We start from the raw sequence: 26,207 nt of genomic DNA, 5'->3' as shown, positions 1-26,207 counted from the left end.
GCGTTGCACTTTTCCGTCAGTCGGTTGTCAACATTCAGTTCGATCAGACTCATTAGGTTAATTTTAGTTAACAAAGATATTAGTTTTATTTTACAAAAGTACAACAAACAAAATTAATTATAATGACAACATTTAAGCAAGTTCCTCTTACATGTGGTGGCCATACTAGACCAGTGGTGCATTTGGACTTTAGTGACGTTACCAAGGATGGGTATTACCTGATTTCTGCCTGCAAAGGTGAGTTATAAACGACTGCTTTGCACTTGCGTGCCCTTTCGCCTTGGCCTAGTCGTGGGTGGAAGACCTGCAAATGTGTTTGGGTTGTGTTTGTTTGGAATTGATCGCGACAGATGTTAGGTTAAGATGTATTGGAAAGGCCTTCACTTTTCTTGTTTTCGTCGACCGGTCCGCTTGGCCGGCATGCATTCTAGGTGTGTGATGGCCTTCTCTTTCCGGGCGTGCAGGAAGCGCCTTGAGTATCCGCTCGTATGTGTCTCGCAGCCGCTCGCCTTGACGTCGCGTGCTTTTTGTTCACGATGTTGACATGACTTTTAAGTTATAGGTCTTTGTGCTCGTAGTATGTCACTGTCCGAATAAAATTGCTTTTCTGTTTTACATGTTAACATTTCACTTGCTCTGGGTCACCTTGTACTTGTCCAAGGCTCCAATAAGATCTTGACATTAATGTTTGTACCTCAACACCTGAGAAAACAGATAACTTTAATTAAGAAAACAGTTTTGTTGCAACATTAATTGTAATTATAGGTATTGTTTGTCATGTACACCTCTATTATCTCCTTGTGATAAAGTGATCTTAGATGAGAATAGAGCAACCTTCATTTGAGATTATGTTTCCTTATATAGACTTGAGTTTGTATGTTTGTTTACCATTTATAGAAATGTTAGAAAAGAATCATGTCCAGTATATTTTAAATACGTTTTCATAAATTAACCAATAAACTTCTTGGGCTGTATTTGCTTTGATTATATTTTTTAGATGTATCTTTGAAACCAAACCTTTATTGGTTTTTAATTAATTTGGTACTTATGAATCCATTTTTTCAAATTAATCTTTCCCCCCTGAGCATAATAAATAAATATTATAGGACAATTTAACACTTAAATTGACCTGGCCTCACAGTAAGCTCAATAAGGCTTGAGAGTTCAAAAGTTCAAATATACTTTATTCATGTAGGCCTAGCAACAAGCACTTATGAATAGTAATACAGTATTACTTATAATCATCTTAAGCTAATTATCAGAGCAATTTATTGATGTTAATATTATTCCATAATATTATTTAATTATTATACAGATCAAATTTAATACTAAGAATTTCTCAAAAGATCATCATACATAAAAAAAAATTGTTTAAAAAATACTAGTCTAGAACGTTTCTAGAATAAATTCTAAATGTAAAAGAAGAAAAAAAAAGATAGGAAAGTGCAATAGAGTCGTAACAAGATAAGTTTGACGTTTCAAGTAACCCGTGCACCGTCTGGGCTATCAAAATCGGTGCCAACTAATCTTGGTTTGACTCTATGTGATTTGAAATGATTAATAAACAATTAATCATTTCAAATCACAATTAATCCCACATTGTTTTATCATTCCTGTAGTCTTGTATGGTATATTAAGCTTTAGAAATAAGTTTATGCTTTACATAATTCTTAAAGTTATAAATTGACAATTCAGTAATATACTTTGGAAGTTTATTATAAAATCTTGCACAATTACCCATGAATCATTTTTAATTTTATGGAGCTGAGTGAAGAGCACTGCAAGCTTATATTTATTTATAGTATTAATATAATTAATGGCATGATTTTTCCTACAATTGGTAATATGTTTATGGACATACAGAATATTCTCATAAATGTATTGACAGTGCACTGTCATTATGTCAATTTCTTTTCTTGTGTTGTATAATAAAAATATATAAAGGTATGCCCATTACAATACCCATAGGTATTAAGACAGAACATTTTACCAGTGTCACTTATGAATGCTGTTTTTAAAACTCATGAGAATGCTACAAAGTTTGTTTTCGGTCTCTCCATAGAATTAAAAGAGTAGCATTTCGTAAGTGACTGTTGTTCATAGCTTCAACAAGACAACAAAAAGAATTTTGACCCAAATACACACCGTGTCAAAAAAAAATACTGCATCAACTTTTATCCAATGATATTCTACTGATTTATTTCATGTAAAATAATAATACAGATAAAATTGTTCTCTAATGCATGCCTCAATAAAAGAAAATTATAAAAAGAGAATACAGCATTGTAAGTAGAGGTAAACAACCAATATAAATAAATAAATAAATAAATATTATAAGACATTATTACACAAATTGACTAAGTCCCACAGTAAGCTCAATAAGGCTTGTGTTGAGGGTACTTAGACAACGATATAATTATATAATATATAAATACTTAAATACATAGAAAACACCCATGACTCAGGAACAAATATCCATGCTCATCACACAAATACATGCCCTTACCAGGATTTGAACCCGGGACCATCAGTTTCGTAGGCAGGGTCACTACCCACTAGGCCAAACCGGTCGTCAAAATATATATAATAAATAATGGTTTATTATAACTCATATGTTATACACATTCTAAATTTGAAGCCTTTGCCTTTAGTCACATCTGGGCCAGCGACAAATGTGCACGTCCTAAGACAAGCGCATGCTTAACAATGAGTATGACGAAGAAGAATGGAATACGAAAATAATCAAAAATAACAGATTTCTTCATATATATAGAAATATATATATGGACGTGTTATTTGTGCTCCTTATGTTTGATATATAATGAGTTATTATGACGGAAGTTGAAGGCATCAGATCTCAGAGCCCTCCTCCTACTAGATGGTGTGCTCAAATCACTGCAACTCAATTAAAACTGCATGAGGGCCATGCGCTTGGTGAGGAATAAAAGCCTATGGAGGAACCTGGTCTTCAACAGGCGGATATGATGTCACGATCCTCAGCATTGAGGGACCAACTGAAGAAGAAGTTATACAATATCTTGTAAACAACCCACCACGCAAAATAGGCGCGAAATAGGACGTCGAGTTGAAACCAAGCCCGCGAATACCTATACCCTACTTATACCTATCTTGTAAACAACAGGTTGTCTTATTGCTAAAAAGCAATCCCTTCCCGATAACCTTTATTATAATTTATTTTAAGTGCAGTCAACAACTTATTTATTGCCCCCATCTTGTAAACATAGTGCTTTTACGTACCTTGGCACTTGCTACAGCATTTCCATAGTTAAGCTTGATTATACCGGTCCATTTATGGACAACTTATTTCAAAGTCAATGTCTATAAATAATGTATTGTAAGTAATAGTCAAAGACATATATTACCTCAATAAAACATTCTGATAAACTAAATCATGTGCCATGTGGCTAATGTTATGCTATAGAACTCACATTTCATATGTTTTTGGTCAATAGTACATTACGAAAGTGCGAAAATTTGTCGCAATGAGTAGGGATAAAAATAAAACACGACAGAAGGGAGTGTTTTAAATCGACACGAGTTGCGAATTGCTTGTTCGCACATATATCTTACAACATTTTACAGTATCATAGGTGGTCTTAGGGCCATAACATATAATTACGTCGGAGGGGTGCTGACCTGCAGCGATTGTGGCCGCACATTCGCTGCTAAGATTGGCTACGTCAGTCACCTGAGAGCGCACCAGCGATACTCTCAGCGGTAGAAAGCAGTTGCAGTTGGTATAAATAAAAGTTGCTTTTGTTTATATAACTCTAGGAAGCCTTTTATATCATATTTTTAAATTCCTAGCATTCCCAGAAGAATTAGAAGACTTGCATTTCATAAGCTAAATTAATCAAAAAAGATTCTTTCAAACTGCTGTCATTTCACTCGTTTCTGGATATGAATATACAAACGCTCCCGCTTTGCAATGTAATGTCTATCTCAATTCATGTCTCTGATACTACAATTATGAATTCCATTATAGATGGCAAGCCCATGTTGCGGCAAGGTGAGACGGGCGACTGGATTGGCACCTTCGAGGGCCACAAAGGAGCTGTTTGGGGCGTAGCTCTAACTCAAAACGCTAACTTGGCGGCCAGCGGCGCTGCTGACTTCTCAGGTATGAAGGATTCCAAATTAGTTTGTACTCAATCAATTTTGTGTTGATCAGAATAAAATATAAAAAAAATACCGCGACGGGCAGGACTCGAACTCGCGGCTGTATAGTCGAAGAAATATTATTTGTAGTGATGAATGTTATCGCTAATGGCTGTTTTATAATAGGGTAATAAAACAATTAGCAGCCGATTTTGCTTAAAGTATACTTGAGCTAAACAATCTTGATCCCAGTTACGTAGACTATTAATAATAAAAAAAGAATTATGTAAAGAAACATGAATTTCAAAGTGAATACGATTTGTGTCGAAGAAAAGTTCCGTTTATTTAATTGATACAAATTATATTTCGTCAGCTATATTACCATGATTTAGGGATGGTTGCAGAACTCTTGCCACCCGTTAAAGCATTCGCTAAATATTATTGTAACTATGCCAAGCATATGAAGTTACATTGTCTGCTGCCCGTCAATTGTGGTTTGTGGTTAGGGCTTGTGCACAAATCACGCGAGGTTTTTTCGGCTACTTTTTGCCCCCCCTCCCCCCTTGGTGATATTTGGTGAGGCCTAAGATTATTCAATATTATCATCCCTTTCGTTAATTAGAATTTCAACTTTAACGTTGCGATTTAAGGTTCAAATTAAATTGCACTTTCGGGAAAAGTGTGAATCAAAGCTGGATTAATTGGAAAATTGGCTGGATTTTTTGAGGAAACCTTGTAGATTGGTGCGGTCTGGAAAAGGGTTAATGAAGGACCAACGCGTCTAGTAAACACGCACTTATTTTTCACAGTTTCGATCCTATTAGATTTTAAATATTTTTGTAACAATATTTATGGGTGACGCGTAGAGTAAATCTTGTTCTATAAGACATGTGATATTTTTTATCCAGAGAATCTCAAACTCGCCCGCTCTTTCCAGTGACAATATCGGTCATAATTGGTGGTTAGTGTGTTTTGACAATATTTTTTTTCTTTTCAGCGAAACTCTGGGACGCGCGTTACGGCGAAGTAGTTCATACGTTTGACCACGACCACATAGTGAAGAGCGTGAATTTTAATGCAGACGACTCACTGCTTCTCACTGCGAGCAACGAAAAACTCATCCGAGTGTTCGATCTTAACAAGCCTGAGGCTGGCCGTGAGTACCTCTACAGTATAATTCTCTGAAAGTGACTTGATCAAACGTACTGAGTACAGTGGCGATACTCGGTTCGTGTGTACTTTGTGACGAGCACTCGGCCCAGCAAAATGACGAGCGAGTCACCCCAGCACTCCTGTCAGCATACCCCGCGTCAACTCGCTCGCCAGTCGACAGGTGCGCAATGTTTTTTTTTTCTTTTTGTCATTCATCCACATACTGACGAATCTTTCGAAAGTGAACTGACTCGTCACGAAAAGCCTTACTCTCTCGGCCGAGTCCTATTTTTGCTGTCTCGCCACTGTACTTGGTACGTGTGATGAAGGCATAAATGTGATCGAGTTCCCAGAAAGAATGCGAAGGTTAGTAGCAGTGACAAAGTATGGGTAAATCACAATTAAGCTCGCAGCACGCTGTTACTCCGTGGAAATGGCATGTGCAACTGTGCCGAAATATCGGGAACTCGCCAATACAAATATACATGGTAAGTACCCCATTTTCAATACTACCTATTTAAAAAGATAATTTGAAACAGAGGTGGATTGTCAAGGAAAATTTTGTAGCCACAGTAAATTTACTGCCATCTTTTGACACATGATTAAAACTTTTAGAACGCCATTTTACTTTGATCCTTATTCTTTCACTGATATGTGTTAAATTTGTTAAATATCAAAAAGTGGCGTCATCTTACCGGGCATCGGCTTAAGGTTGTACCTTTGGCCTTTGATCTTTCATATATTAGGTGGTTTTGATATTTAATAAATTTAACACATATCAGTTAAAGAATAAAGATCAAAGTAGAATGGCGTTTTTTTGCGTTCTAAAAGTTTTAATCTTGTGTCGAAAGATGGCAGGTAAATTTACCATGACTACAAAGTTTTCTTTGACAATCCACCTCTATTTCAAATTCGATTTGCTATTTATAATATGAATCTCTCCTCACTTGCAATATAAATTGATTGCTTGTAACCGACACCGAGAGCATATCGCTGCTCTCTTTGTGACCAGATTAGGCATCCATCATAATTGTGTCGATATTGATCACACAGATACAGGGAAAACGCGGTTTTCCTTGTTGATTTCACAACAAATTCTAATTGAATCAGAGTCCTTGCCGAAAGCATCGCGTTTATGGTCAAGTATTTACTAGGTATTGTATTGTTACGTCAAGGTTCTGGTGTGAGTCAGAATTCCTATGTGCATGCAGGTGCCAAACTGTGGTTAGTATTCATTTAATCGCAGTTTAAAATATATAAAGTAAAGTGCAGGTGCACTTGCAAATTTGAAAGTTTAATTGTATGGGTCATATGGTTGCTAAGCGCTAACACGATCTTAGGAGATCTTATCGGGATTCCTAAATGTGCTGATAGATTTGAGCATTGACTTGAGCAGAGCATCGAGCATTCGCAGTTTTTAAGCAGATTCGGCGAATTCATATCATATCATATCATTTATTCCATTGAATCATGTTCATTTGTACATTTTGGTCTTAAATATAGTCAAGTAGGTACATGATACCCTGCTAGGGTGTACAATTTAGGACTTAAAATTATAAATTATAATTTACATTAATTTCTAGAAATAAATAATTAAATGTCAAAGCAAGTATATAAGTATTAAAATATAAATAATTCATGCAGAATTGTTCGACGAACGCTAGTAGATTCTTCTATTCGCCAGAATGCTCATTACAAGTGCCAGAATGCTCAAGTCTATTGGCACCTTAAAGTTTTTTGACCTATTTCTGGGGGCCCTATGATTTTTCGTCGGGGTGTTGGATTTTTCGCCGCATTAGGACAAAATGACTAGGTATGGCAAGAAATTTTAGGACAAAATTTATTATGAAAACTAACGTTTCAAATGGATGGTTGATAGGTATAACAAGAATATTTAGGATTAATGGATTTTAGGATTGTTACATTACGTCAAATAAATGAAGCATTTGAGCATTAGGACGAATATTCTTAGGCAAAATAGTTAATTAAGGATTGTGAGTTCGGTTGCTACTTCGGTTTTCAAATTTGTGTCTACATAATTTGCACTAAGTACTTAAAACTAATAACTTAATAGAAATTTAGACAACTGTTTATTTCCAGCCGTGGAAAAATTCAGCGCCCACACCAGCAGTATCCGCCACGCCGTGTTCCTCCACAACTCTCGGATCGTCAGCGTCAGCGACGACCTCACTATGCGCGTGTGGGACAGGACGTCTGGCCAGGTGAGACTTACATTACTAACCTTATTACACAAGACATAAAGTTTACAATTCAGCGCCCACACCAGCAGTATCCGCCGTTTTCCTCCACAACTACCCCATCGCGGGCGCCAGCGAAGACCTCACTATGCGGGTCTGGGACAGGACGACTGGCCAGGTGATGACCCTATTACACAGGCGATAGAGTCCGAAGCTCAACACACAGTAAGCAAGCTGTGATTCATGTGTGCCTAGACCGGACGTCTGGCCAGGTGGGATACGTTACATTACCAACTCTATTACACAGGCACAATTGAGAAAAAAATGTCCAAAAATTTAATTTAGCAAGTAGCAAGTACCAGGGCCTCATGAGTTACGAGGTGTCGCCGACCGGCCGGCCGCGGCCCGGGGCGGGCCGGGTGCGTAACAAGGTATGCTCGCGCGTCTTGGCTATATACTTTTGCTGTAATTTGTTTACCTAAATTAAGATTTATTTTTGTTGACTCGTAGGAAAAATATTATATGCAACGTTGTATAAGTAGGTCAAAAAATGCTCGTGGCGTATTCCTTTACAATGTTCGCCTACGCCTTCGGCTCCGGCTCACATTGTACTCACGCCACTCGCCTTTTTTGACCCTTCTTATACAACTGTTGCATAAAATACTATTATCGCATTTCACATGTACATTACAGGTATTCCAAGTACTTAGAAGTATAGGTAGGTACACAAATGACACATGAAACCCTGATGCGCAGCAATGAAGGTAGGTAGGTAGGATCGTTTAGAGCATTATACAATTAGGTAGGTACATTGTTAATTTCACACCGAGACCGTGGTACACAAACAAATAAGAGTAAATAAACATGTTGTTGTGTACAGTCACGTCTGAAAACATCGACACGATCGAAGTGCCAAAAATATGTATACATGACCTTATGGCCCATATATTAGAGTAGTGTATACATATTTTTGCCACTTTGTCCTTATCAATATTTTCAGACGTGACCGTACTGGAACTTCAGACAGTCTCGCAACAGATCCCGAGTGATGACGTCATCAGGATGACTGCCGTCTTAAACTTAACAGTTCAAGAAGTTTGTAGTGTATTATTTTTTAGAGTAAAATTGTCTTTCGCTAATGAGTGGACTTGTTTCAGGAGGTGAACAAAATCGAGTTTACTTCAATTCCGAATAGTTTAGAACTCTCAAGGGATGGCGCTATTTTAACAGTAGCACACGGTGAGTTATTGTTACATATTTTATTTATATAAATATTTACTATATAAGTATAATGAAACATGGCGACCTGGACCGGAATTCAGATTAGATACATCTAAAATTACACGCAACAATAAGTATTGCCAAAAATTTCATGTTTGGTACAAGTTTTTATCGTTGATTGTACTTTTCTATATCAGGGATCAGAAACCGGTATTTTTTGTATGGGAACGAAAACGGTATTTTTTCGTTCTTTGTTAATTATTTCATTTCTAATTGGGCAATCTAATAATACGAAGTCGTTATCTAAAAACACAACCGAGTCCTATATTTGGAGTATAAAATAAACCGAAATATATGTTTATTTCAAAGTTTTTCCAAAAAACCGGTTCCGATCCCTGTTCTATATCCACAGGCAACTAATACTCATCTCGACAATTCTAACAACCCTAAATACGTTGTTTTATCACAGAGCTTCCATGGCCACCTGTCTCCATCATCAGATCAGCTCCATGTCATCAAAATATTACATTGTGATTTACACATGTACGCAAAATTTCAGCTCAATCGGAAATCGGGAAGTAGGTCAAATTTAGTTTTCGAGATTTGTCCCACACTAACATATTAAGAGGGCAAGTTAAGTAAAAGCTTGTAAAAACAAGATGCACAATGCATTTTTGACAAGTTTGTGTCATATCAATAACAAAGCAAGCTTATAGACCGCGGGCCAGGAGCATACACCGTGTTTTTCTTGATTTGCGTTAATTTCAAGGGTGCATTCCTGAGCTTAAATTAAGTACCTTTCTCAAAGACACCGCGCGGTATTCTAAGTAACTCCATTTCGGAGATAATCATTATTTTATTTTTATCTTATAAAGCCCTTACGAGTGTGTACACTTATCTTAGGCCCCGTTCACATATTGATTAGTGTTTAGTACGGGTTAATATATTTGCTACTAAACGTAGGTACTATCTCGGACGATCGATGTTCAAAATGACATTGACATGTCACAATTTTCAATTGTTTGAATGAGATAAATGTAATGCCCGTGCAACAACAACGCTATATGCAACATTTAATTACTTTATATAACAAAAAAAAATATTTTAAAAATATTTTTTTTTGGAAAACAACTATGTCATGGAGTTTCCTTAAACGTATTTACCAATACCTCGAAGTTAACGGAATTCAATAAAAACATGGTGTATATCGTCAGTCATCGCCTCCCGGCTGTTACTTTGTCAGATAATAGTTTAGATGCTAACATGAATTAAAAAAAAAAACAGTCAGCCGGTTGTACAGTCAGCATCAATAGTAGCGGATGAAACAACGCACCAAAAGTATCTGATATTCCGGATAACTTTTCCAAATATAGATAAATCTCTAAAATTTACATTCAAAAGTATATCTTTTAACGTCTTAATTTTTTTGCATATAGAACCACCACATTTTGTTAAGCTGTTTCAGAATGGTAGATACTTTTGAAACCTTGTTTGATCCGCTACTTTTGATGCTGACTGTATCACGTTGAAAAGATCGTCAGTTGATAACATGAACGTAAAAAATACGCGCCTTACCACTTTATGTCCGCAAAGTATGAGTAATGTGTAAATTGCGTAATCGTTTATTTGGAACGCCTGACGGAGTGCTACATGCAAAGTTTCTTTTTTTTTATTACTATCATAATAAGGTAAAGCGCTTATTTTTTACATGTTCATGCGACCAGCTGACGTTCTTACCTAAGCGATACAACCTGCTAACGATTTTTTAAAATTAACAATAGCATCTGAACATCTGACAAAGTATCAAACGGGAGGCGATGACAAAAATTTCGTTATTTTACGTGTTTCGCTGGCTGCCATTCCTCAATCCACCAACGGGGGTTCATCATACATAGCTGTTAACCACTATACGAGTTCTCGCCTGGGAGGCGATTGATCATGGAAATCTTTTCCTGGCTCGCGGTCTATTACGAGTATAAAGTCCAAATACGCCTCCTGCTATTTTTTTTTATACTACGTTGGTGGCAAACAAGCATACGGCCCGCCTGATTGTAAGCAGTCTCCGTAGCCTATGTACACCTGCAACTCCATAGTAGTTACATGCGCGTTGCCGACCCTAACACCCCTCCCCCCTTCGTTGAGCTCTGGCAACCTTACTCACCGGCAGGAACACAACACTATGAGTAGGGTCTAGTGTTATTTGGCTGCGGTTTTCTGTAAGGTGGAGGTACTTCCCCAGTTGGGCTCTGCTCTAGATCTGGAATGACATCCGCTATGCTGTGCCCTACCACACAAAGCAAGATGACATTCACAATGCCCATACCTCTCTTGTGGACGTAGTTTAAGGACGTACCCGGGTGCTAGTCGGTAGGGATAACCTTAAGGTTATCCCTTAATGTCCACTTTTCATTCGTCGTCGGGTTATGGTTTTTGCGATTTACTGCCGGTCGCCGCCGCTGCCGCCGGTCGCGTAATATCGTGGCCGGGCGGTAATAGTGATTTCGTTTCCTAGGTCTTACCAGGTTTAATTCGTTTACCTATATAGAAATCCGTGAACTTGTGTCGTGTGCAAGGTTTCGCGTATACGAGGGATTATTATGCAACCTAACCCGTTTTTGATTGGATTATAAACTGAGCTGTCAACGAGGCCGATTGTTTTTTTTTGACATAATCTTTGCAAACAATGTACTCTTATTTATCCTTCTTCGTTTTTATAAGATTTTATATATTGTTATATTGATTGTTGGGTTTGAGAGAGAAAACAACTAAGTTTCACTGAGTTGAGCTTGTCAGAATCGTATCAATAAGATATGTACTGAACGGTAACTGAAGGCTATTCAAAAAAGTACCAACGATAAAATTTAGGACTATAATATTTCTTGAAATAAACTTTTAACGTTTTAGTACGCACATCACAGCATCTAATGTTGATATTTTTTATTATATTGGAGAATCACATTTTTATTTTACGTACGGTGTTTAGCAGCACAAGAAAAATTGGCCAATGAGTTTGTTTCATTTTACAATCGAACGAAACAAAACAAAAGCAACTTACATTTAATAATGATACAATTTTCATTGGAGATAATTTGTACTAGTATTAGGACCATGGGACGCTGGAGGTTATCGTCTCATAGTCGATGTTGAATTCAAATTGTTTCTAGTCAACTCAGAGGACAATAATGAAAACACAACTTAATTTTCTAACCATCGTTCTAATAATTTACTCTTGTAAATTAACGTCTTAAAATACTTACTACTAACCTAATCTAAATAATACACTACACTAGAAGCACTGGTGGCCTAGCGGCAAGATCGTGCGACTTGCAATCCGGAGGTCGCGGGTTCAAACCCCGGCTCGTACCAATGAGTTTTTCGGAACGTATGTACGAAATATCATTTGATATTTACCAGTCGCTTTTCGGTGAACGAAAACATCGTGAGGAAACCGGACTAATCCACAAGGCCTAGTTTACCCTCTGGGTTGGAAGGTCAGATGGCAGTCGCTTCCGTAAAAACTAGTGTCTACGCCAAATCTTGGGATTAGTTGTCAAGCGGACCCCAGGCTCCCATGAGCCGTGGCAAAATGCCGGGACAACGCGAGGAAAAAGAAGAAGAGACTAGAAAGTCACTCCGCGACCCCCTCCCCGACGCAAAACGAACGGCTTTGGATAACCTTTGCATCAGGAAGGTCCCTGAGCGAGGATCCAAACCTCTCCCTCGCATGCGTCTCCCCACTTCCTCGAAAAAGGCCTTGGCCTCGGCACACCAGCACCCGGCGGTTTCTACAGCAAGCGGGACATAGTACTCGTACATTGTGCAACGAGGGGGGTAAGTGAAATCTTGGATACGAGGGTGATTAATTAAAGACCCGAGTTTGCAATATTCTTACCTCCGGAGTTACACACAATGTTTTTCATCACACTTGCGAAGAAAAAACTAAATTTTAAACGAAATAATTCTTAATACGGTGACATATAAAACATTCGTCCGCCATTTTGTAATTTCTTGACAGGTTAGCATCGAGGGCACAGACCTATTCGGCATTCAGCCACGATTGAAAATTATGTAAAAATATATTAAACGGCTGTTAAATCAAGGAAATTATTTCATTTTAAACATAAACATCATTCTCCTGGCGCATTCCCTATTTGGGGTCGGCCCTCCTGATACATGATCGCCACTTGTTGCGATCTTTAGTCATTGCTGGCGTTAGGCCTAGCTCCGTCATGTCCTTGGAGATGGTTCTAGTCCAGTTGGTTGGCGGGTATTTTAAACATAAACAAAAATATTAAATCATAATCGTCAATGTTTTAAAAGTAACTCATTCATGCTACTTGGTTTGTATAAATAAGTGACATATTAAAATAAAAAAGCTATAACTTTTTTCACAATACATAACTCCCGTGGGAACAAAATAGGCCTTTGTCCTTCAGTACACCTGCATGAAATAAGAACTTATTCGAGCAAGCGTGATGAAATATAAATAAACCGCAAGGACCTGATATTTCTCCCGCCAACTCGACCACGGCCCCTGCCGTCCTCACCGTACGGCCAATATGCGACGCATATAATATGTGATTTACTCTGGTTTATACCAACAGGTACTAACGTGTCATTCTACTCAACGGACACGATGCGCAAGATGCGCGAAGTGGCCGTCCCGACCAAGTGCTACTCTGCGTCCTTGGCCCCCTCGCGGGCCACCTTCGTGTGCGGCGGCGAGGACCTCAAAGTCTACAAGTTCGACTACAACACGGGCACTGAATTAGGTAGCTATACTATATAGGATGCGTATTTAGTTAGCAGGTTAACACTTCAATTTTAAGAACTCGATTTGCGGGACAAAAATACTACTTAACACTATAAAATTTAAGCATTGTCATAGTCGCAAGCGTCATAAATAAATAAATATTATGGGACATTATTACACACATTGGCTAAGTCCCACAGTAAGCTCAATAAGACTTGCGTTGAGGGTATTGCTTAAACAATGATATATATAATATAAATATAAATATCCATGCTCATCACACGAATAAATGCCCTTACCAGGAGTTGAGCCCGGGACCATCAGCTTCGTAGGCAGGGTCACTACCCACTAGGCCAAAACCTGTCGTCATAGTATTAGGGTTACAATTTATGTAATAGTTTGTTCGAAACTCAATCAGCCACGTGGGTCGCAAAACTAACAGAGCATTATTTTTCGGCATAACAAAATTTGTTACTCGTATCTCGGAACGGTCTGTTTCATGAGTTTGAACCATATAAATAGGATGGTAAAATTGGTTTTTAAACGGCTTGTTCCCGGTTACGGTGACGGCGTGTTAGCAGTAGCAGAAGTACTCGCTGCATAAAGGAAACTATACCTTTTGTTTAACAGATTAGGGTCCGAGACCGAAAAAGTAATTTCATAAAAATGTCGCCACTATCGAAGTTTATATTTTTGACGACCGGTCTGGCCTCGTGGGTAGTGACCCTGCCTATGAAGCCGATGGTCCCGGGTTCAAATCCTGGTAAGGGCATTTATTCGTGTGATGAGCATGGATATTTGTTCCTGAGTCATGGGTGTTTTCTATGTATTTAAGTATTTATAAATATTTATATATTATATATATCGTTGTCTCTTCTTCTTCCTTGCGTTGTCCCGGCATTTTGCCACGGCTCATGGGAGCCTGGGGTCCGCTTGACAACTAATCCCAAGATTTGGCGTAGGCACTAGTTTTTACGAAAGCGACTGCCATCTGACCTTCCAACCCAGAGGGTAAACTAGGCCTTGTTGGGATTAGTCCGGTTTCCTCACGATGTTTTCCTTCACCGAAAAGCGACTGGTAAATATCGAATGATATTTCGTACATAAGTTCCGAAAAACTCATTGGTACGAGCCGGGGTTTGAACCCGCGACCTCCGGATTGCAAGTCGCACGCTCTTACCGCTAGGCCACCAGCGCTTCGGTCTTATTGAGCTTACTGTGGGACTTAGTCAATTTGTGTAATAATGTCCTATAATATTTATTTATTTATTTATTATTTATTTATTTATACTATAACTTTTCGGATTCTGAATTGCTGATGTCTCGAGTTGTTGAAATGATTAATTTTAATGTTTCTTTGATGGCTGTTTCAGAGTGTAACAAAGGACATTTCGGTCCCGTGCACTGCGTGCGGTGGTCGCCGGACGGCGAGCTGTACGCCACGGGCTCCGAGGACGGCACCGTGCGACTGTGGCAGGTACGGCCATATTTATACAGGACTTAGCCATTGGACAAACCCTAAAATCCCACGTAGGGTTACTTCTCAGGAATGCTGTGACGTTACTATTTTGTTAAATTAGAACAAAAAATAAAATATATTTTTTTTCGAACAAAAGTTATTTGCAATAATCGACAACAAAAAGAAATACACTGTGTTAATCTTTGGCAGTGTTTTTGACAATTTGTTAGAAATATGTGATAATGATGACATTTTTCAAAAGTCAGAAACTTTATTAGTGTCATAAATAAAAAGATAATCAAAAAGGTCGAAAAAGATTCCATACTATTCTTTAGGATATTACCTTAGGAGCTACTAACACATACAGGCTGCTCCAAAGTAAAAAATGGCCACCGCTACACCGGTTGTTATGATACTTTGTACACTGGTTCTAAATACCCTAATGCATATGTAAATTTAGTCTTTGTCCAATGGCTAGGGACATACTATTTATATTTATTTAAAGAAAGAAACAGTTACAGTTAATTTTGAAACAATATCAAGTAATGCAGAATAATTATATAAAAAATACAATATTATTGATCTACAGTTATAGTTTTCCCTTAATTTACATTCTCTTATGTACTGCTATTATATTTCATTTCATTAACGCAATACAAAAGTCAAAAATGATAGTCAAAGTCTGACAATCGCACTTTACTGACTAAACATTGCTAACAAAATGATAGTCAAAGTCTGCAATTCGCACTTTACTGACTAAATGTTCCGAACAAAATGATAGTCAAAGTCTGACAATCGCACTTTACTGACTAAACGTTCCGAACAAAATGATAGTCAAAGTCTGACAATCGCACTTTACTGACTAAACGTTCCGAACAAAATGATAGTCAAAGTCTGACAATCGCACTTTACTGACTAAACGTTCCTAACAAAATGATAGTCAAAGTCTGACAATCGCACTTTACTGACTAAACGTTCCTAACAAAATGATAGTCAAAGTCTGACAATCGCACTTTACTGACTAAACGTTCCTAACAAAATGATAGTCAAAGTCTGACAGTCGCACTTTACTGACTAAACGTTCCTAACAAAATGATAGTCAAAGTCTGACAATCGCACTTTACTGACTAAACATTCCTAACAAAATGGCAAGCAAAATAGAAACCTTTTCGATGTATGGAAAACAAAGGAATTGCGATTTTTTCGGCGCAATATTGCTTTTTTTATTTATATTGTGTAATATAGTGTATAATGTTTTGAAAAGATGTGTCCCGCCGAGTTTCTTGCCGGTCCATATTGGGATACCCTACTCCATTTGAGGGGAGATTTAAATCTCGGGTCAGAGGTGCAGGGTTAGAGCCGGTGTAGCTTTATTTGACGTTCATAAGCGCATTGTATAAATAAATATGCCTACTTGAATAAATAAATAAATATTATACGGACATTATTACACAAATTGACTTAGTCCCACAGTAAGCTCAATAAGGCTTGTGTTGAGGGTACTTAGACAACGATATATATACAATATAAATATTATAAATACTTAAATACATAGAAAACACCCATGACTCAGGAACAAATATCCATGCTCATCACACGAATAAATGCCCTTACCAGGATTTGAACCCGGGACCATCGGCTTCGTAGGCAGGGTCACTACCCACTAGGCTAAACCGGTCATCAAACGAATAATAAACTATCTTTATATAGTTGCTACAATTTTTTTTAATAGAATTTAAGGAATCCCTATTAGTTTGCTGTATATTTAAGTAGTATGTACCTATATATAAGTATTGTTATATTGTTCTAGATTTAGTATTTATAAGTTTTTTCTTTAGAGCTATGAAGTCCAATCCAATCTAGTTTTTTGCACCTCCTAAATAGTTAAATTAATATTATCGCTTCTCCACTACCAAAAGGTTGTCTGGTAGAAATCGCTCTTTAGCGATAAAACCGCCTGTTGTCACCACTGTTTTCATGTATTATGTATGTCTCTCTGTAACTGTTATTGTGAGGTTGTGCAATAATAGTACATTACGATACAAGTGCGAAAAATAGGAAATTCGAAACGAGTGGCGATAAATTAAAACACGACCAAAGGGAGCGTTGTAAATCGACACGAGTTGCGAATTACCTATTCGCACATGTATCGTACAACGTTTTACAGTACATATGGCCCTTTAAATGTTCGACACAGTAACGTAAAATGCTAACTTTCGCACTAGTGCTATATTGTAGCATCATATGTACTGTAAAGAGGATTTGTATTGTATTGTAGACTAAAATTAATGTTTTTTTAATATTTTTGGGTGTCAGGGCGTGCCCGGGCGCGTGTACGGGCTGTGGCGGCGCAGCAACGAGACGGCGCCCATCACCAACGGCTTCAAGGAGGTCGCCGCCAACTGACACACGGACACATGTCTGCAGGTAACCGACTAAAACTAAAAGTCGCAAGTTTTATCATTTTTTTGTTGTTTGTGTACTAATACTAGCTTACATACCAAATTTCAGCTTTCTAGGACTTCATGAAGTACCCTAAGAGTTTTGATGATCATCAGTGAATGAGTGAGAGACGAAATCGGGGTTTTTAAGATATCAATAAATTGTAAAGTAGAGCTATGCAATTGAAACTTTTTATTTTTAATAGTTCCACTATTGATATCATATCCCGAGAATTATGTTTATGGGATAATCCAAACCCAAGTTATGAGGGTTAAAAAACGATGAAGCGCTTCGAGAAAAGGTAGGTAGTGCCCTTGCGCTTCGCTTGGCTCGTCTTGGCGGGGGCGCTACCGTTCCCCCAGATGCAGCTGTTGTTTTCTTTTATTCTGACTTCTAGATCTACAAACCAATATTTACTTTGATTTTATTAATAATTTTAGGTATTTGCTGCTGTCTTCTGCTTCTAAATTCTCGGGCCTGTCTTCACAAAACTCATTCCGTTTCGTTTTGTAACTTCGGTCCTTGAATTTTAACAACCCTTATTATGTACCTGTTGCATAAAATAAGAATTATAACAGTGTTAAAACACGCAGAATGCAGTTAGGTCTAGTATAGTAGTAGTAAACTCTTTATTGTACAAAAATACATATTAAAAGTAACATACAATTAGTAAGAAGTAAAAAGGCGAACTTATCCCTTTGAGGGATCTCTTCCAGTTAACCTTTGAGTAGATGAGAGGAGAGAGTGAAAAGAGGGTAACAAATGCAGCAAAATGTACAAGGTGCCAGAAAGACAAAGGATATAAATACATACATAATTTATAGGATACCTTTGGCAAAATGTTCCATTGAGAGATCATATAACACAATCAGATGCAATATCGCGAAATAACACTTTAAAGTTCCTTGTTTACGTAATGGCGAATGGTAGGAATAGGAATAATGAATTTTCTTTAGGATATTTTTCGCTTTAGTTAAGTTCCCTGTGGAGTAATAGGGAATATTACGAGAAACTCTGCGTAGGGGGCGCCACTACCACAATCCATCACAATGTGAGGCTGTACCGCGAGACAAGAAAAACGAAATCTCGTTATCTAACCTCTATCACTCTTGCGTATTCGAGCGATGAAGAGGCAAGATAACTAAATTTAGATTTTCGCGTTTTCCGGTAGGCCCTTTGTAAACAAACCGCCTTGATGCATCAATGTCATATTTTATTATCTGTGAAACTTGTCAAAAAACAGTCTAAGGCACAGTATGTATAAGTTACTCTATGGTTTACGATATTGATAATGATTTACAATCTTGAAATACTTTCAAATAACATGCATTTTTAGGTCGACCTGTATGTAACTAACTATGTAATGGAATCTAAGGTAACTAATTTAACCATCTTCCAAGGATCTACGATCCTTTATGAAAATTGGCAGCTGTATGTAGTTCTGATGACAATACAATAATAATTATGGTACTGTCGAACTGATCTGATGATGGAGCCGGAAGATATGAACTGGAACTTCATGATAGAACATCGTATCATAGCGGTGTTTTGGATTTGTTTTGGAAAAGTCTTGTAATGAACTTTGACCACGGTTAGGTTTCAAGGTCTGATGATGAAGCCAGAAGATAGCCACTGGCATTCCATGATGGAATATCGTATCATAGTCGTGTTTCACTTGTGAGAAAGGTCACGTAATGGACTTTGAACACGATCAGGTTTCAAGGTTATAACAGACCTATTTTTTGGTTTTTACGTGCATTTATAAGAGCATGGTTTTCTAGTGTTTTTTAAAAGATTAATTTATTTGTTCACAGGATTTTGAGAGGCAGTGAGAGAGCAAACAAAATTGTGCCTGGTGTTATCGCTCGGCGTTGTCACAGGCAAGCGTTACAGTTACGTTTCGAGGGGGCTGGCTTCAGGGTCCGTTGCACCAAACCGCCTGTCTCCGTTAAAACGTTCGTCAAATATACGTACGGAAATTTCGGGAACTTGTGGCGTTGATCAGTCCCTCAATCGTGGTTTGTGCAACTAACCCTTAGCCCGAATCAAGACTATATTTACAAAATATCAGACTTTTTGTGTTGTCCCTTTTTTCAACACTTTTTTTTTTTATATACTCAAACGCAATGTATTTATTGTAAAAAGAAGGAAACTAAATAGACTTGATATGCAACAAAATGAAGTGATGTACATAATAAGCTTTTATATTTGCGTTTAGAAATGATAGTTTAATAAAACAACATTTTTAAACAAAATATTCGTTTACTTGTTTTGTCACTAGATGAGATTTGTGTTCCTATAGCTATTTATAACTATTTTACACCTTGATTTCGGCCAATGTTTTTTTACAATAATTTATACAAGTACATTTATGGCCTGTGCATATCGGATGCGTGTGCGTAGACGTGCATGTGCGCGTTGTATTATACAGCTTCTTATGAGAGACGGCACACCGATTACGTGACGTGTGCGTGTACGGCTCCAAAGTTTTAACGCACGCACACGCAGCCGGTGTGAACAGGCCTTTGGGCAGTGACAAATGTTGAAAACTGTTTTAATAACTTATACAACTAGAACAGCACATATCGGTAAATTAAACAAGTTTAAGGTAACTATTGGTTTTTATACTCGGTTACTGACGACTGCAAGTTTCCAAAATTGCAAAATTTCCACATGGAAAAATTTCGGGAACCTCGTATTTTTGTATGGGTATCGAAATTTTCCATATCCAAAATGAAACTTTCTCTGGAAGTTCCGAGAAATTTTATAACTTTTTGGGAACTTGCACAACTGACTCATTTCACGAACGTTGGCATGAATGGAATGCACGAAACTTTCATTAAATGAGTGACATCTATATCGGTATACAGTCAGACCCGCCATTTTATTGGTTAATGAATTGATACACATAGATATTTTCATTCAGTCATTCATTCCGTTCGTTCCAGCTCTTGTGAATCTGTACCACTTGGTAACATTTAACATTAAGTGCATGTCAATTTGTATTTTCAGAACAACTGGGTGTATTTATTATGTCAATACTTAACCTAATTTTGTTTTCGCCACATCAAAATTAAAGCTAACGATGGCCGTAAATGCTTAATTATAATTAAAAAGAAATTTAATTCGAAAGAGTATAAAACATTGACATATTTAATGACAGCCCTTATGGGCACTAAGAATAGTGCTAGTTCAGTGGTGTCACTCTTCGAGCCAATCGGGCAGTCTAACGAAACTAGTTCCGACCAATCGCGCGCGTGATGCGAACTCATCAACCAATCGCGTTACGGCGTTAGACTGCACGATTGTCTCGAATTCGTGTGCGTGACACCGCTGTACTGGCCCCATTCTTTGCCCATAAGGCCCGTCCTTAGATGTATGTCAATGGTATAAAATTATAAAAATGTAATTTGGTACTTGATGAAACAAATTGTTAAAGCCACATTATTGCATTGCAACGAAGTGTCTTAAACAATGTACAGATCTTAACAATACCCTAAATTAGACTAATAAATAGCAACTATTTATTATACATATTAAACTACCTAATTATTTGTTGTAATAAACTTAAACAAGGAGTATATAATTCTGCAAGTCTACAATACACAAGGGAAGGAATAGACTGGAAAAGTATTTTATTTCTAATCCCTACATTTAAATTATAATTTAAAAGTGGGGCTCATTTTTATTCATTTTTATCTACGCCCATATCATAAAACCGCTACGATGCTATTTAAAAATTAAAACATCTTTTAAAAACAACGCAAAAGATGATTTTTAATATGTTCGTAGATAAATTACTTATTATGCAACCGTTTATCATTTGGCATTTAAACGGTCAATCACATTAAATCACACTAGTGTTTTAAGGCCCATTATTAAGTAACAGTTGCATAAATTACTACATATATTGATTTTCCCGGCACTTAAATATATTTAAATTAGTCATCAACGCCACTCAAAACGGAATTTTTTTTGTACACAACCTTTTGATAGATTTTTACTCAATATATTTGAGCCATGTATTTTCGTAGTATTGACCATTTATGGTGTCAAAATTAAAAGGTCCACTTAACATACCGAAACTCGGTCACTGTTCTAGACCTGTTTATTTTTTTATTTTATTGACAGGACAGTCAGTAAGAGAAAATAATTAGCGACTTGCACACGATTAGCATTGTCGTTTAGTTACTTCTGTTGCTAACTGAATGTAAAAGGAAATCCGCTGTTGCTCGGATTTCGCAAAGAAACACAGATTGAGGATATTATTTTTTAAATTATGTGTGAGCGATTTGACGAACTTAATTTTGTTGTTTTTTGGTTACAATCCGAATATAAAAAATGTAAATGGTGTTTCGGATCGCCACGTTTTGCTATGAATTATTTTGGTTCGTATGTCCGAGACATACTGAAAAAAAAAAAAACATCCGTAACAGACGTTCTCCTTTCTCACTAGGTACCTAGATCCATAGAACTAAAGGTTCTCATTGAAGACACCAAAAAAGCATTTTGTCAAAAAAAAAAATATTGAAATCGCTCACATAGCGATCTCTCAATTCGGTCAAATCACCTTCAACTATCAGTCGTCTAAAGAACGATCACTTCGCCTGCCCTCACTTGGCAACGAACGGCGACAGATCGGGGAACTTGAAGTTGAGCGCGGGTCGTCTCGGGGCGCGCGCGGCGGGGGCGGGGGCGGGGCCGGCCGCCGCGCCGCACTGCGCCGCGCACACGTCGTCGCGCGCCACCGCCTCGCGCGGCCACTCGCGCAGCAGCTGCGCGCAGTCCGTGATGCGGAGCGACGCGCACTGGGCCTGCAATTATGTACATTCTTGTGACACGTCTTAAGTGTAGGTCATTCGGGCAGGTTATAAACGAGAAATGGAGTCAACTGAACGTGAAAATGTCGTAAACTCGTTGAGATTTCACTGAAAATTCGTGTTAACTATACGATTGCGATAAAGCTCTTGTATCTATATTATTATAGCTATACCGCTGTGCTAGCTGCGAATAACTAATAACGCTGACGTAATAGCTGTATATGCGCTGCAAATCTTTAAAAAAAATCGGTATTTCCTATATACCTGTGTCTCAATAGAGAACAATAAATGAGAAAATACGCCATAAGTGTCAATGCAAGAGATACCTACACAAATACGGAAAGACCACAAGATCCCCGGTGAGTCATAAGCTAATTTCCTCTACGCCGAAAAATCCACCTCATATGGCGAGTCGCAAGGCGAAGGGAAAGGCCTGTGCACACGGGATGCGTGCGTAGACATTCACGTGCGCGTCGTAATATATAGATCCTTATAAAGGGCGGCACACCGCATGCGTAGAGTGTGCGTACACAACTCCGATATACTCTGGTCTGAAGGCGGAATTTCCAACGGACATGTAACTCACGATGAAAACGCACTAAGCTTCATGAGTATAGGTACTACTTGTACTATACGGGGATATCTCCTTAAGGATAACTCACGCTAGACCGACCCGTGCTCGAGCCGAGGCATCCGACACGTCATTTTCTATGACGGCTGATCGGTGATCACGTGGTGCTTGCCATAGAAAACTGAAGTGCCGGAAGGCCCGTCCCGGTCTAGCGTTAATCATCCTTTAGGTAGACTACACAACGTCCACAATAAAAGAAATGCAGAGTTATCGACAGGCATGTTGCGGCACTTCACACAGCCCGTAATAGTAACTTATATAATGGACCCTAAGGATGGATACCTTGACTATAATGGACCTTTCAGAGGCACAGATACATGACGTGAAAAACTAAGGGGAAGTCGCTGCGACACAATACTGAGATGATTTTATCCATACTTAAATATATCGGGTAGACTATTCACTTACCCCTTCAGAAGTACAAATGCAGGACGTGCAAGGCGAAGGGAAGGCCGAGTCGCCGACAGGCACGTTCCGGCCCGCGATGAGACAGCCCTGCGCTGCACTCTCTCTCCAAGCAGAAAGGTCCACCTTCGGCAGTGACGCGCAAGGCACGCGAGGGTTTCTGCGGACATAAGACAAAAATATGATATACGAGCTCGCAGAATCAATAATATTGAGATTATTTGTTGGATTTTTGTCTGTTTATCTGTAAGTGTACCGCTTCGGTGACAAGCGACCAGGGGTGCATTCGGCGGGGGCAGCATTTGCGTCGAGCGTCCAAGGGATTTGAGTTGTGCACTGAGGCGACTTGCATATATTTGCATTTGTTTAATATGAATGCCACGCCGGACGCCCCGCTCGAGCGTCTACTAAGGGCCAATTGCTAAACACGTTTGACGGACTAGCCAACTGCAATCAGCAATCAATTATGACATTGTCCATACAATAAAAAAATAATATTTTCAACTGGAAAATTTCTGAATCTTCTCATGATTTTGTATAGGAATCAAAATTTTTCATTTCAAAATTGCAAGTTTCCGTTATTTCCTGTGGAATCTTCCTGATGTTTCCGACTACCTCTTCAACTTTCTGGAAAATGTCCGCTACTTGCACATCAGTAGTTCCAACTTACAAGAAATTGCTAGGTAGGTCGAAAGCAGCCCTCTGGATGTCGCTGTTCTGGTCAAAGTTCTCGCAGAGAACCTTTGAGAGCGTAACTTTTCGGATCTCGGAGAGCTGCTGTTCGGTGAAGCGGGCCGCGTTGTTGTCGTTCTCGTACCTGAAACATTATATAGGTATTGTTGTAGAAAAATATGGTATAACAATCACTTTATAGGTACACCAAGGTGGATCTAAGTAAAGGTCTTCGCAGACTGTATCACCATACCACTGCGGCACCAACTCAACTCATTATCGGTTCAGCTTAAGATATGATGAGTGGACGCGTTGACCATACGTCGTACACTACAATTAGGTACATACATTTTGAAAATTGTTCTGTGGGAAATACCACAAGGCTAAATTTCAATATTTAACTTTGAATCGAGTGACTGTTGAGTTGTAATAGTGTGCTACCTTTATATCAACTAACCTATATCATCAACTTGAACTTACCAGAATCTGTCACACTTCCTCAGCTGCCTGAACTGGATGGCGATGATGCAGGCGAAAGTAGGGCCTACTAAACCTCCTTGTAGTGGCCGCTCGCTCATGCCTCCAGGGAACAGGTCGATGTCGTCCACAGTTGGGTATATCCTCTTAAGTCTGTCAAAGTAAAAATGTACAAAATGTATTGTTTTGTTATATACCTATAATATCTTAGATAGAGATTTATCTAACAGCTGTGACTTATACAAGTGCAGAAAATAGTGAATACGCAACGAGTGGTGATAAATTAAAACACGACCGAAGTGAGTGTTTCAAATCGACACGACTCGAACATCGTACGTTTTACAGTACATATGGCTTTTTAGTTTCAACATATGCGCGGAGAGTGCTCATTCCCGCACACGTGCGGGAAAGTAACACCATATGTACTGTAAAAGGAATTTCTGGTTAGGTTAGAGAGCCTTTCTTTTTTGGTTTTTTTTTCGTGCTTAGCTGAGGATTTCTAGGAAACAAAAAGGAAGCCAAAATAAATTCTAACCTTGCAATAACTTCATCAGGAATCTCTCTCGACAAGTCCTCAAAGGTAGCTGCTCTCTTCAAATTGCAAAGCGCTCTGTAATTATTATAACTGGGTATTCCATGGTCTCTCGCTCTCTGGACGTTCAGGGCCACCAGATCGATACCCGAGAAGGGAATGCGACGGTCCTCGAAGAGATGGTTGGTGACTTCTCCGGTGATGAACTGGTCGAGGGTTTCCATGGGGGTTGAAGCGATACCGCGCATAAGCTCATCGACCATTTGTGCGTGCTGTAAGAGTAAATTAGTTTGAATGAAGTAATTGAGGATTATTATTTGAATATACATATAGCCGTAACGTACAGGGATGGGTTAAAGACATGGTACACACTTATTGTCCTCTCTATAGGCACTATACCCGATAGTTCAAAATTTTAGAATACACACAAATGCTCACAATTTTGTTAGTCTCGAAAACTAGGGTGGACCAGTTTTGGGCGAAGGAAGTCATAACCAGAAACTACAAAAGGGACAGTGACAACTTTTGTCTTTTGATTGTCTGGAAGAGATCGCTTTTTAGCGATAAGACCGCCTGTTGTCTGCCTCTAAATTTAATCAATTGTTTATTTTTCTTGTATATTTTTACTGAGGTGTGCGAATAAAGAGTATTCTATCTATCTATCTATCTATAATTCTGGTACTGGTTTAGAGGGATTGAAAAGTTTTGTTCCTTTATGATTCGATCAAATCAGACTGAATCTTTGTAGGTACCTAAACATACATAACAGTTTATTGCAGAATACGTAACTTGGTTTTACTAACGGCGGACTGCCACAGTAACTTACATTCATGAACATGTCGGTTCTGAAGAAGCCATCACGCAGCAAAATCGGAGGTTCAATGGGCTGGTACGTGGGCGACAGACGGGGCAGGTGCGGCCTCAGCAGCGAGTGGCCGAAGCGGAACGCCGCCGCGGCGAACTCCGTCACGATGGCGGGGTTGCAGGTGGGTGAGTATTCCTTGTAATATCCTGGAATTTGAATAATTTTATCAATGTAAGGAGTTCATAGAAGTAATAAGCCTAGATACAGTCGCCATCAGATACCTATATCGGAACGGCCGAGATGCTCAAAAATATCTAAACACGCACTCTAACGCTTTGGCAATAGAGGCGTGTTCAGTTATTTGTGAGCACCTTGGCTGCTCCGATATATCTGATGGCGACTGTACAATGGGCTACGTTAGGGGTATAAGTATTCCATCCACGAGAAGAGGCCTATACCAAGAAAATTCTTATTGCTTATCATTTAGATGGTGAAAGGTGGGCAAAGAAAAAATGCCAAGT

At 38.5% G+C, this 26,207-nt stretch overlaps 2 protein-coding genes across 3 annotated transcripts in view; one reads left to right on the top strand and one right to left on the bottom strand.

The window, feature by feature from the left end:
- Positions 1-4: 4 nt before the first annotated feature.
- Positions 5-20,966, top strand: LOC133522373 (serine-threonine kinase receptor-associated protein). Its single transcript, XM_061857695.1, has 9 exons — positions 5-237; positions 4,007-4,141; positions 5,117-5,275; positions 7,372-7,493; positions 8,627-8,708; positions 13,295-13,462; positions 14,817-14,920; positions 17,219-17,329; positions 19,159-20,966. The coding sequence occupies exons 1-8, from the start codon at positions 123-125 to the stop codon at positions 17,306-17,308; spliced, it is 975 nt and encodes a 324-aa protein (XP_061713679.1). The 5' UTR covers positions 5-122; the 3' UTR covers positions 17,309-17,329; positions 19,159-20,966.
- The window catches only part of LOC133522366 (heme peroxidase 2), an 85,104-nt gene continuing 78,483 nt past the window's right edge, over positions 19,587-26,207 (bottom strand). For both annotated transcript variants that reach the window (XM_061857681.1, XM_061857683.1), the window contains 6 exons: positions 25,708-25,892; positions 24,885-25,153; positions 24,353-24,502; positions 23,871-24,017; positions 23,204-23,360; positions 19,587-22,158 (listed from right to left, as the gene is read on the bottom strand). In XM_061857681.1, the coding sequence (XP_061713665.1) occupies positions 21,958-22,158; positions 23,204-23,360; positions 23,871-24,017; positions 24,353-24,502; positions 24,885-25,153; positions 25,708-25,892 (1,109 nt within the window). In that variant the 3' untranslated portion in view covers positions 19,587-21,957. The remainder of the gene's footprint in view (positions 22,159-23,203; positions 23,361-23,870; positions 24,018-24,352; positions 24,503-24,884; positions 25,154-25,707; positions 25,893-26,207) is intronic.

The sequence above is a fragment of the Cydia pomonella genome, chromosome 10, assembly GCF_033807575.1.
Source record: "Cydia pomonella isolate Wapato2018A chromosome 10, ilCydPomo1, whole genome shotgun sequence".
NCBI classification, from domain to species: Eukaryota; Metazoa; Arthropoda; class Insecta; order Lepidoptera; family Tortricidae; genus Cydia; species Cydia pomonella.
The sequence above is the reverse complement of the archived record's forward strand: the minus strand, read 5'-3'. Positions and strand labels throughout refer to the sequence as shown.

Excerpts from the sequence above, each read along its gene's own strand:
- LOC133522373 (XM_061857695.1), top strand. The coding sequence starts at position 123 with ATGACAACATTTAAGCAAGTTCCTCTTACATGTGGTGGCCATACTAGA. Across the intron at positions 4,142-5,116 it reads CGGCGCTGCTGACTTCTCAG|CGAAACTCTGGGACGCGCGT; the intron begins GTATGAAGGATT and ends TTTTCTTTTCAG. Across the intron at positions 14,921-17,218 it reads GCACCGTGCGACTGTGGCAG|GGCGTGCCCGGGCGCGTGTA; the intron begins GTACGGCCATAT and ends TTTGGGTGTCAG.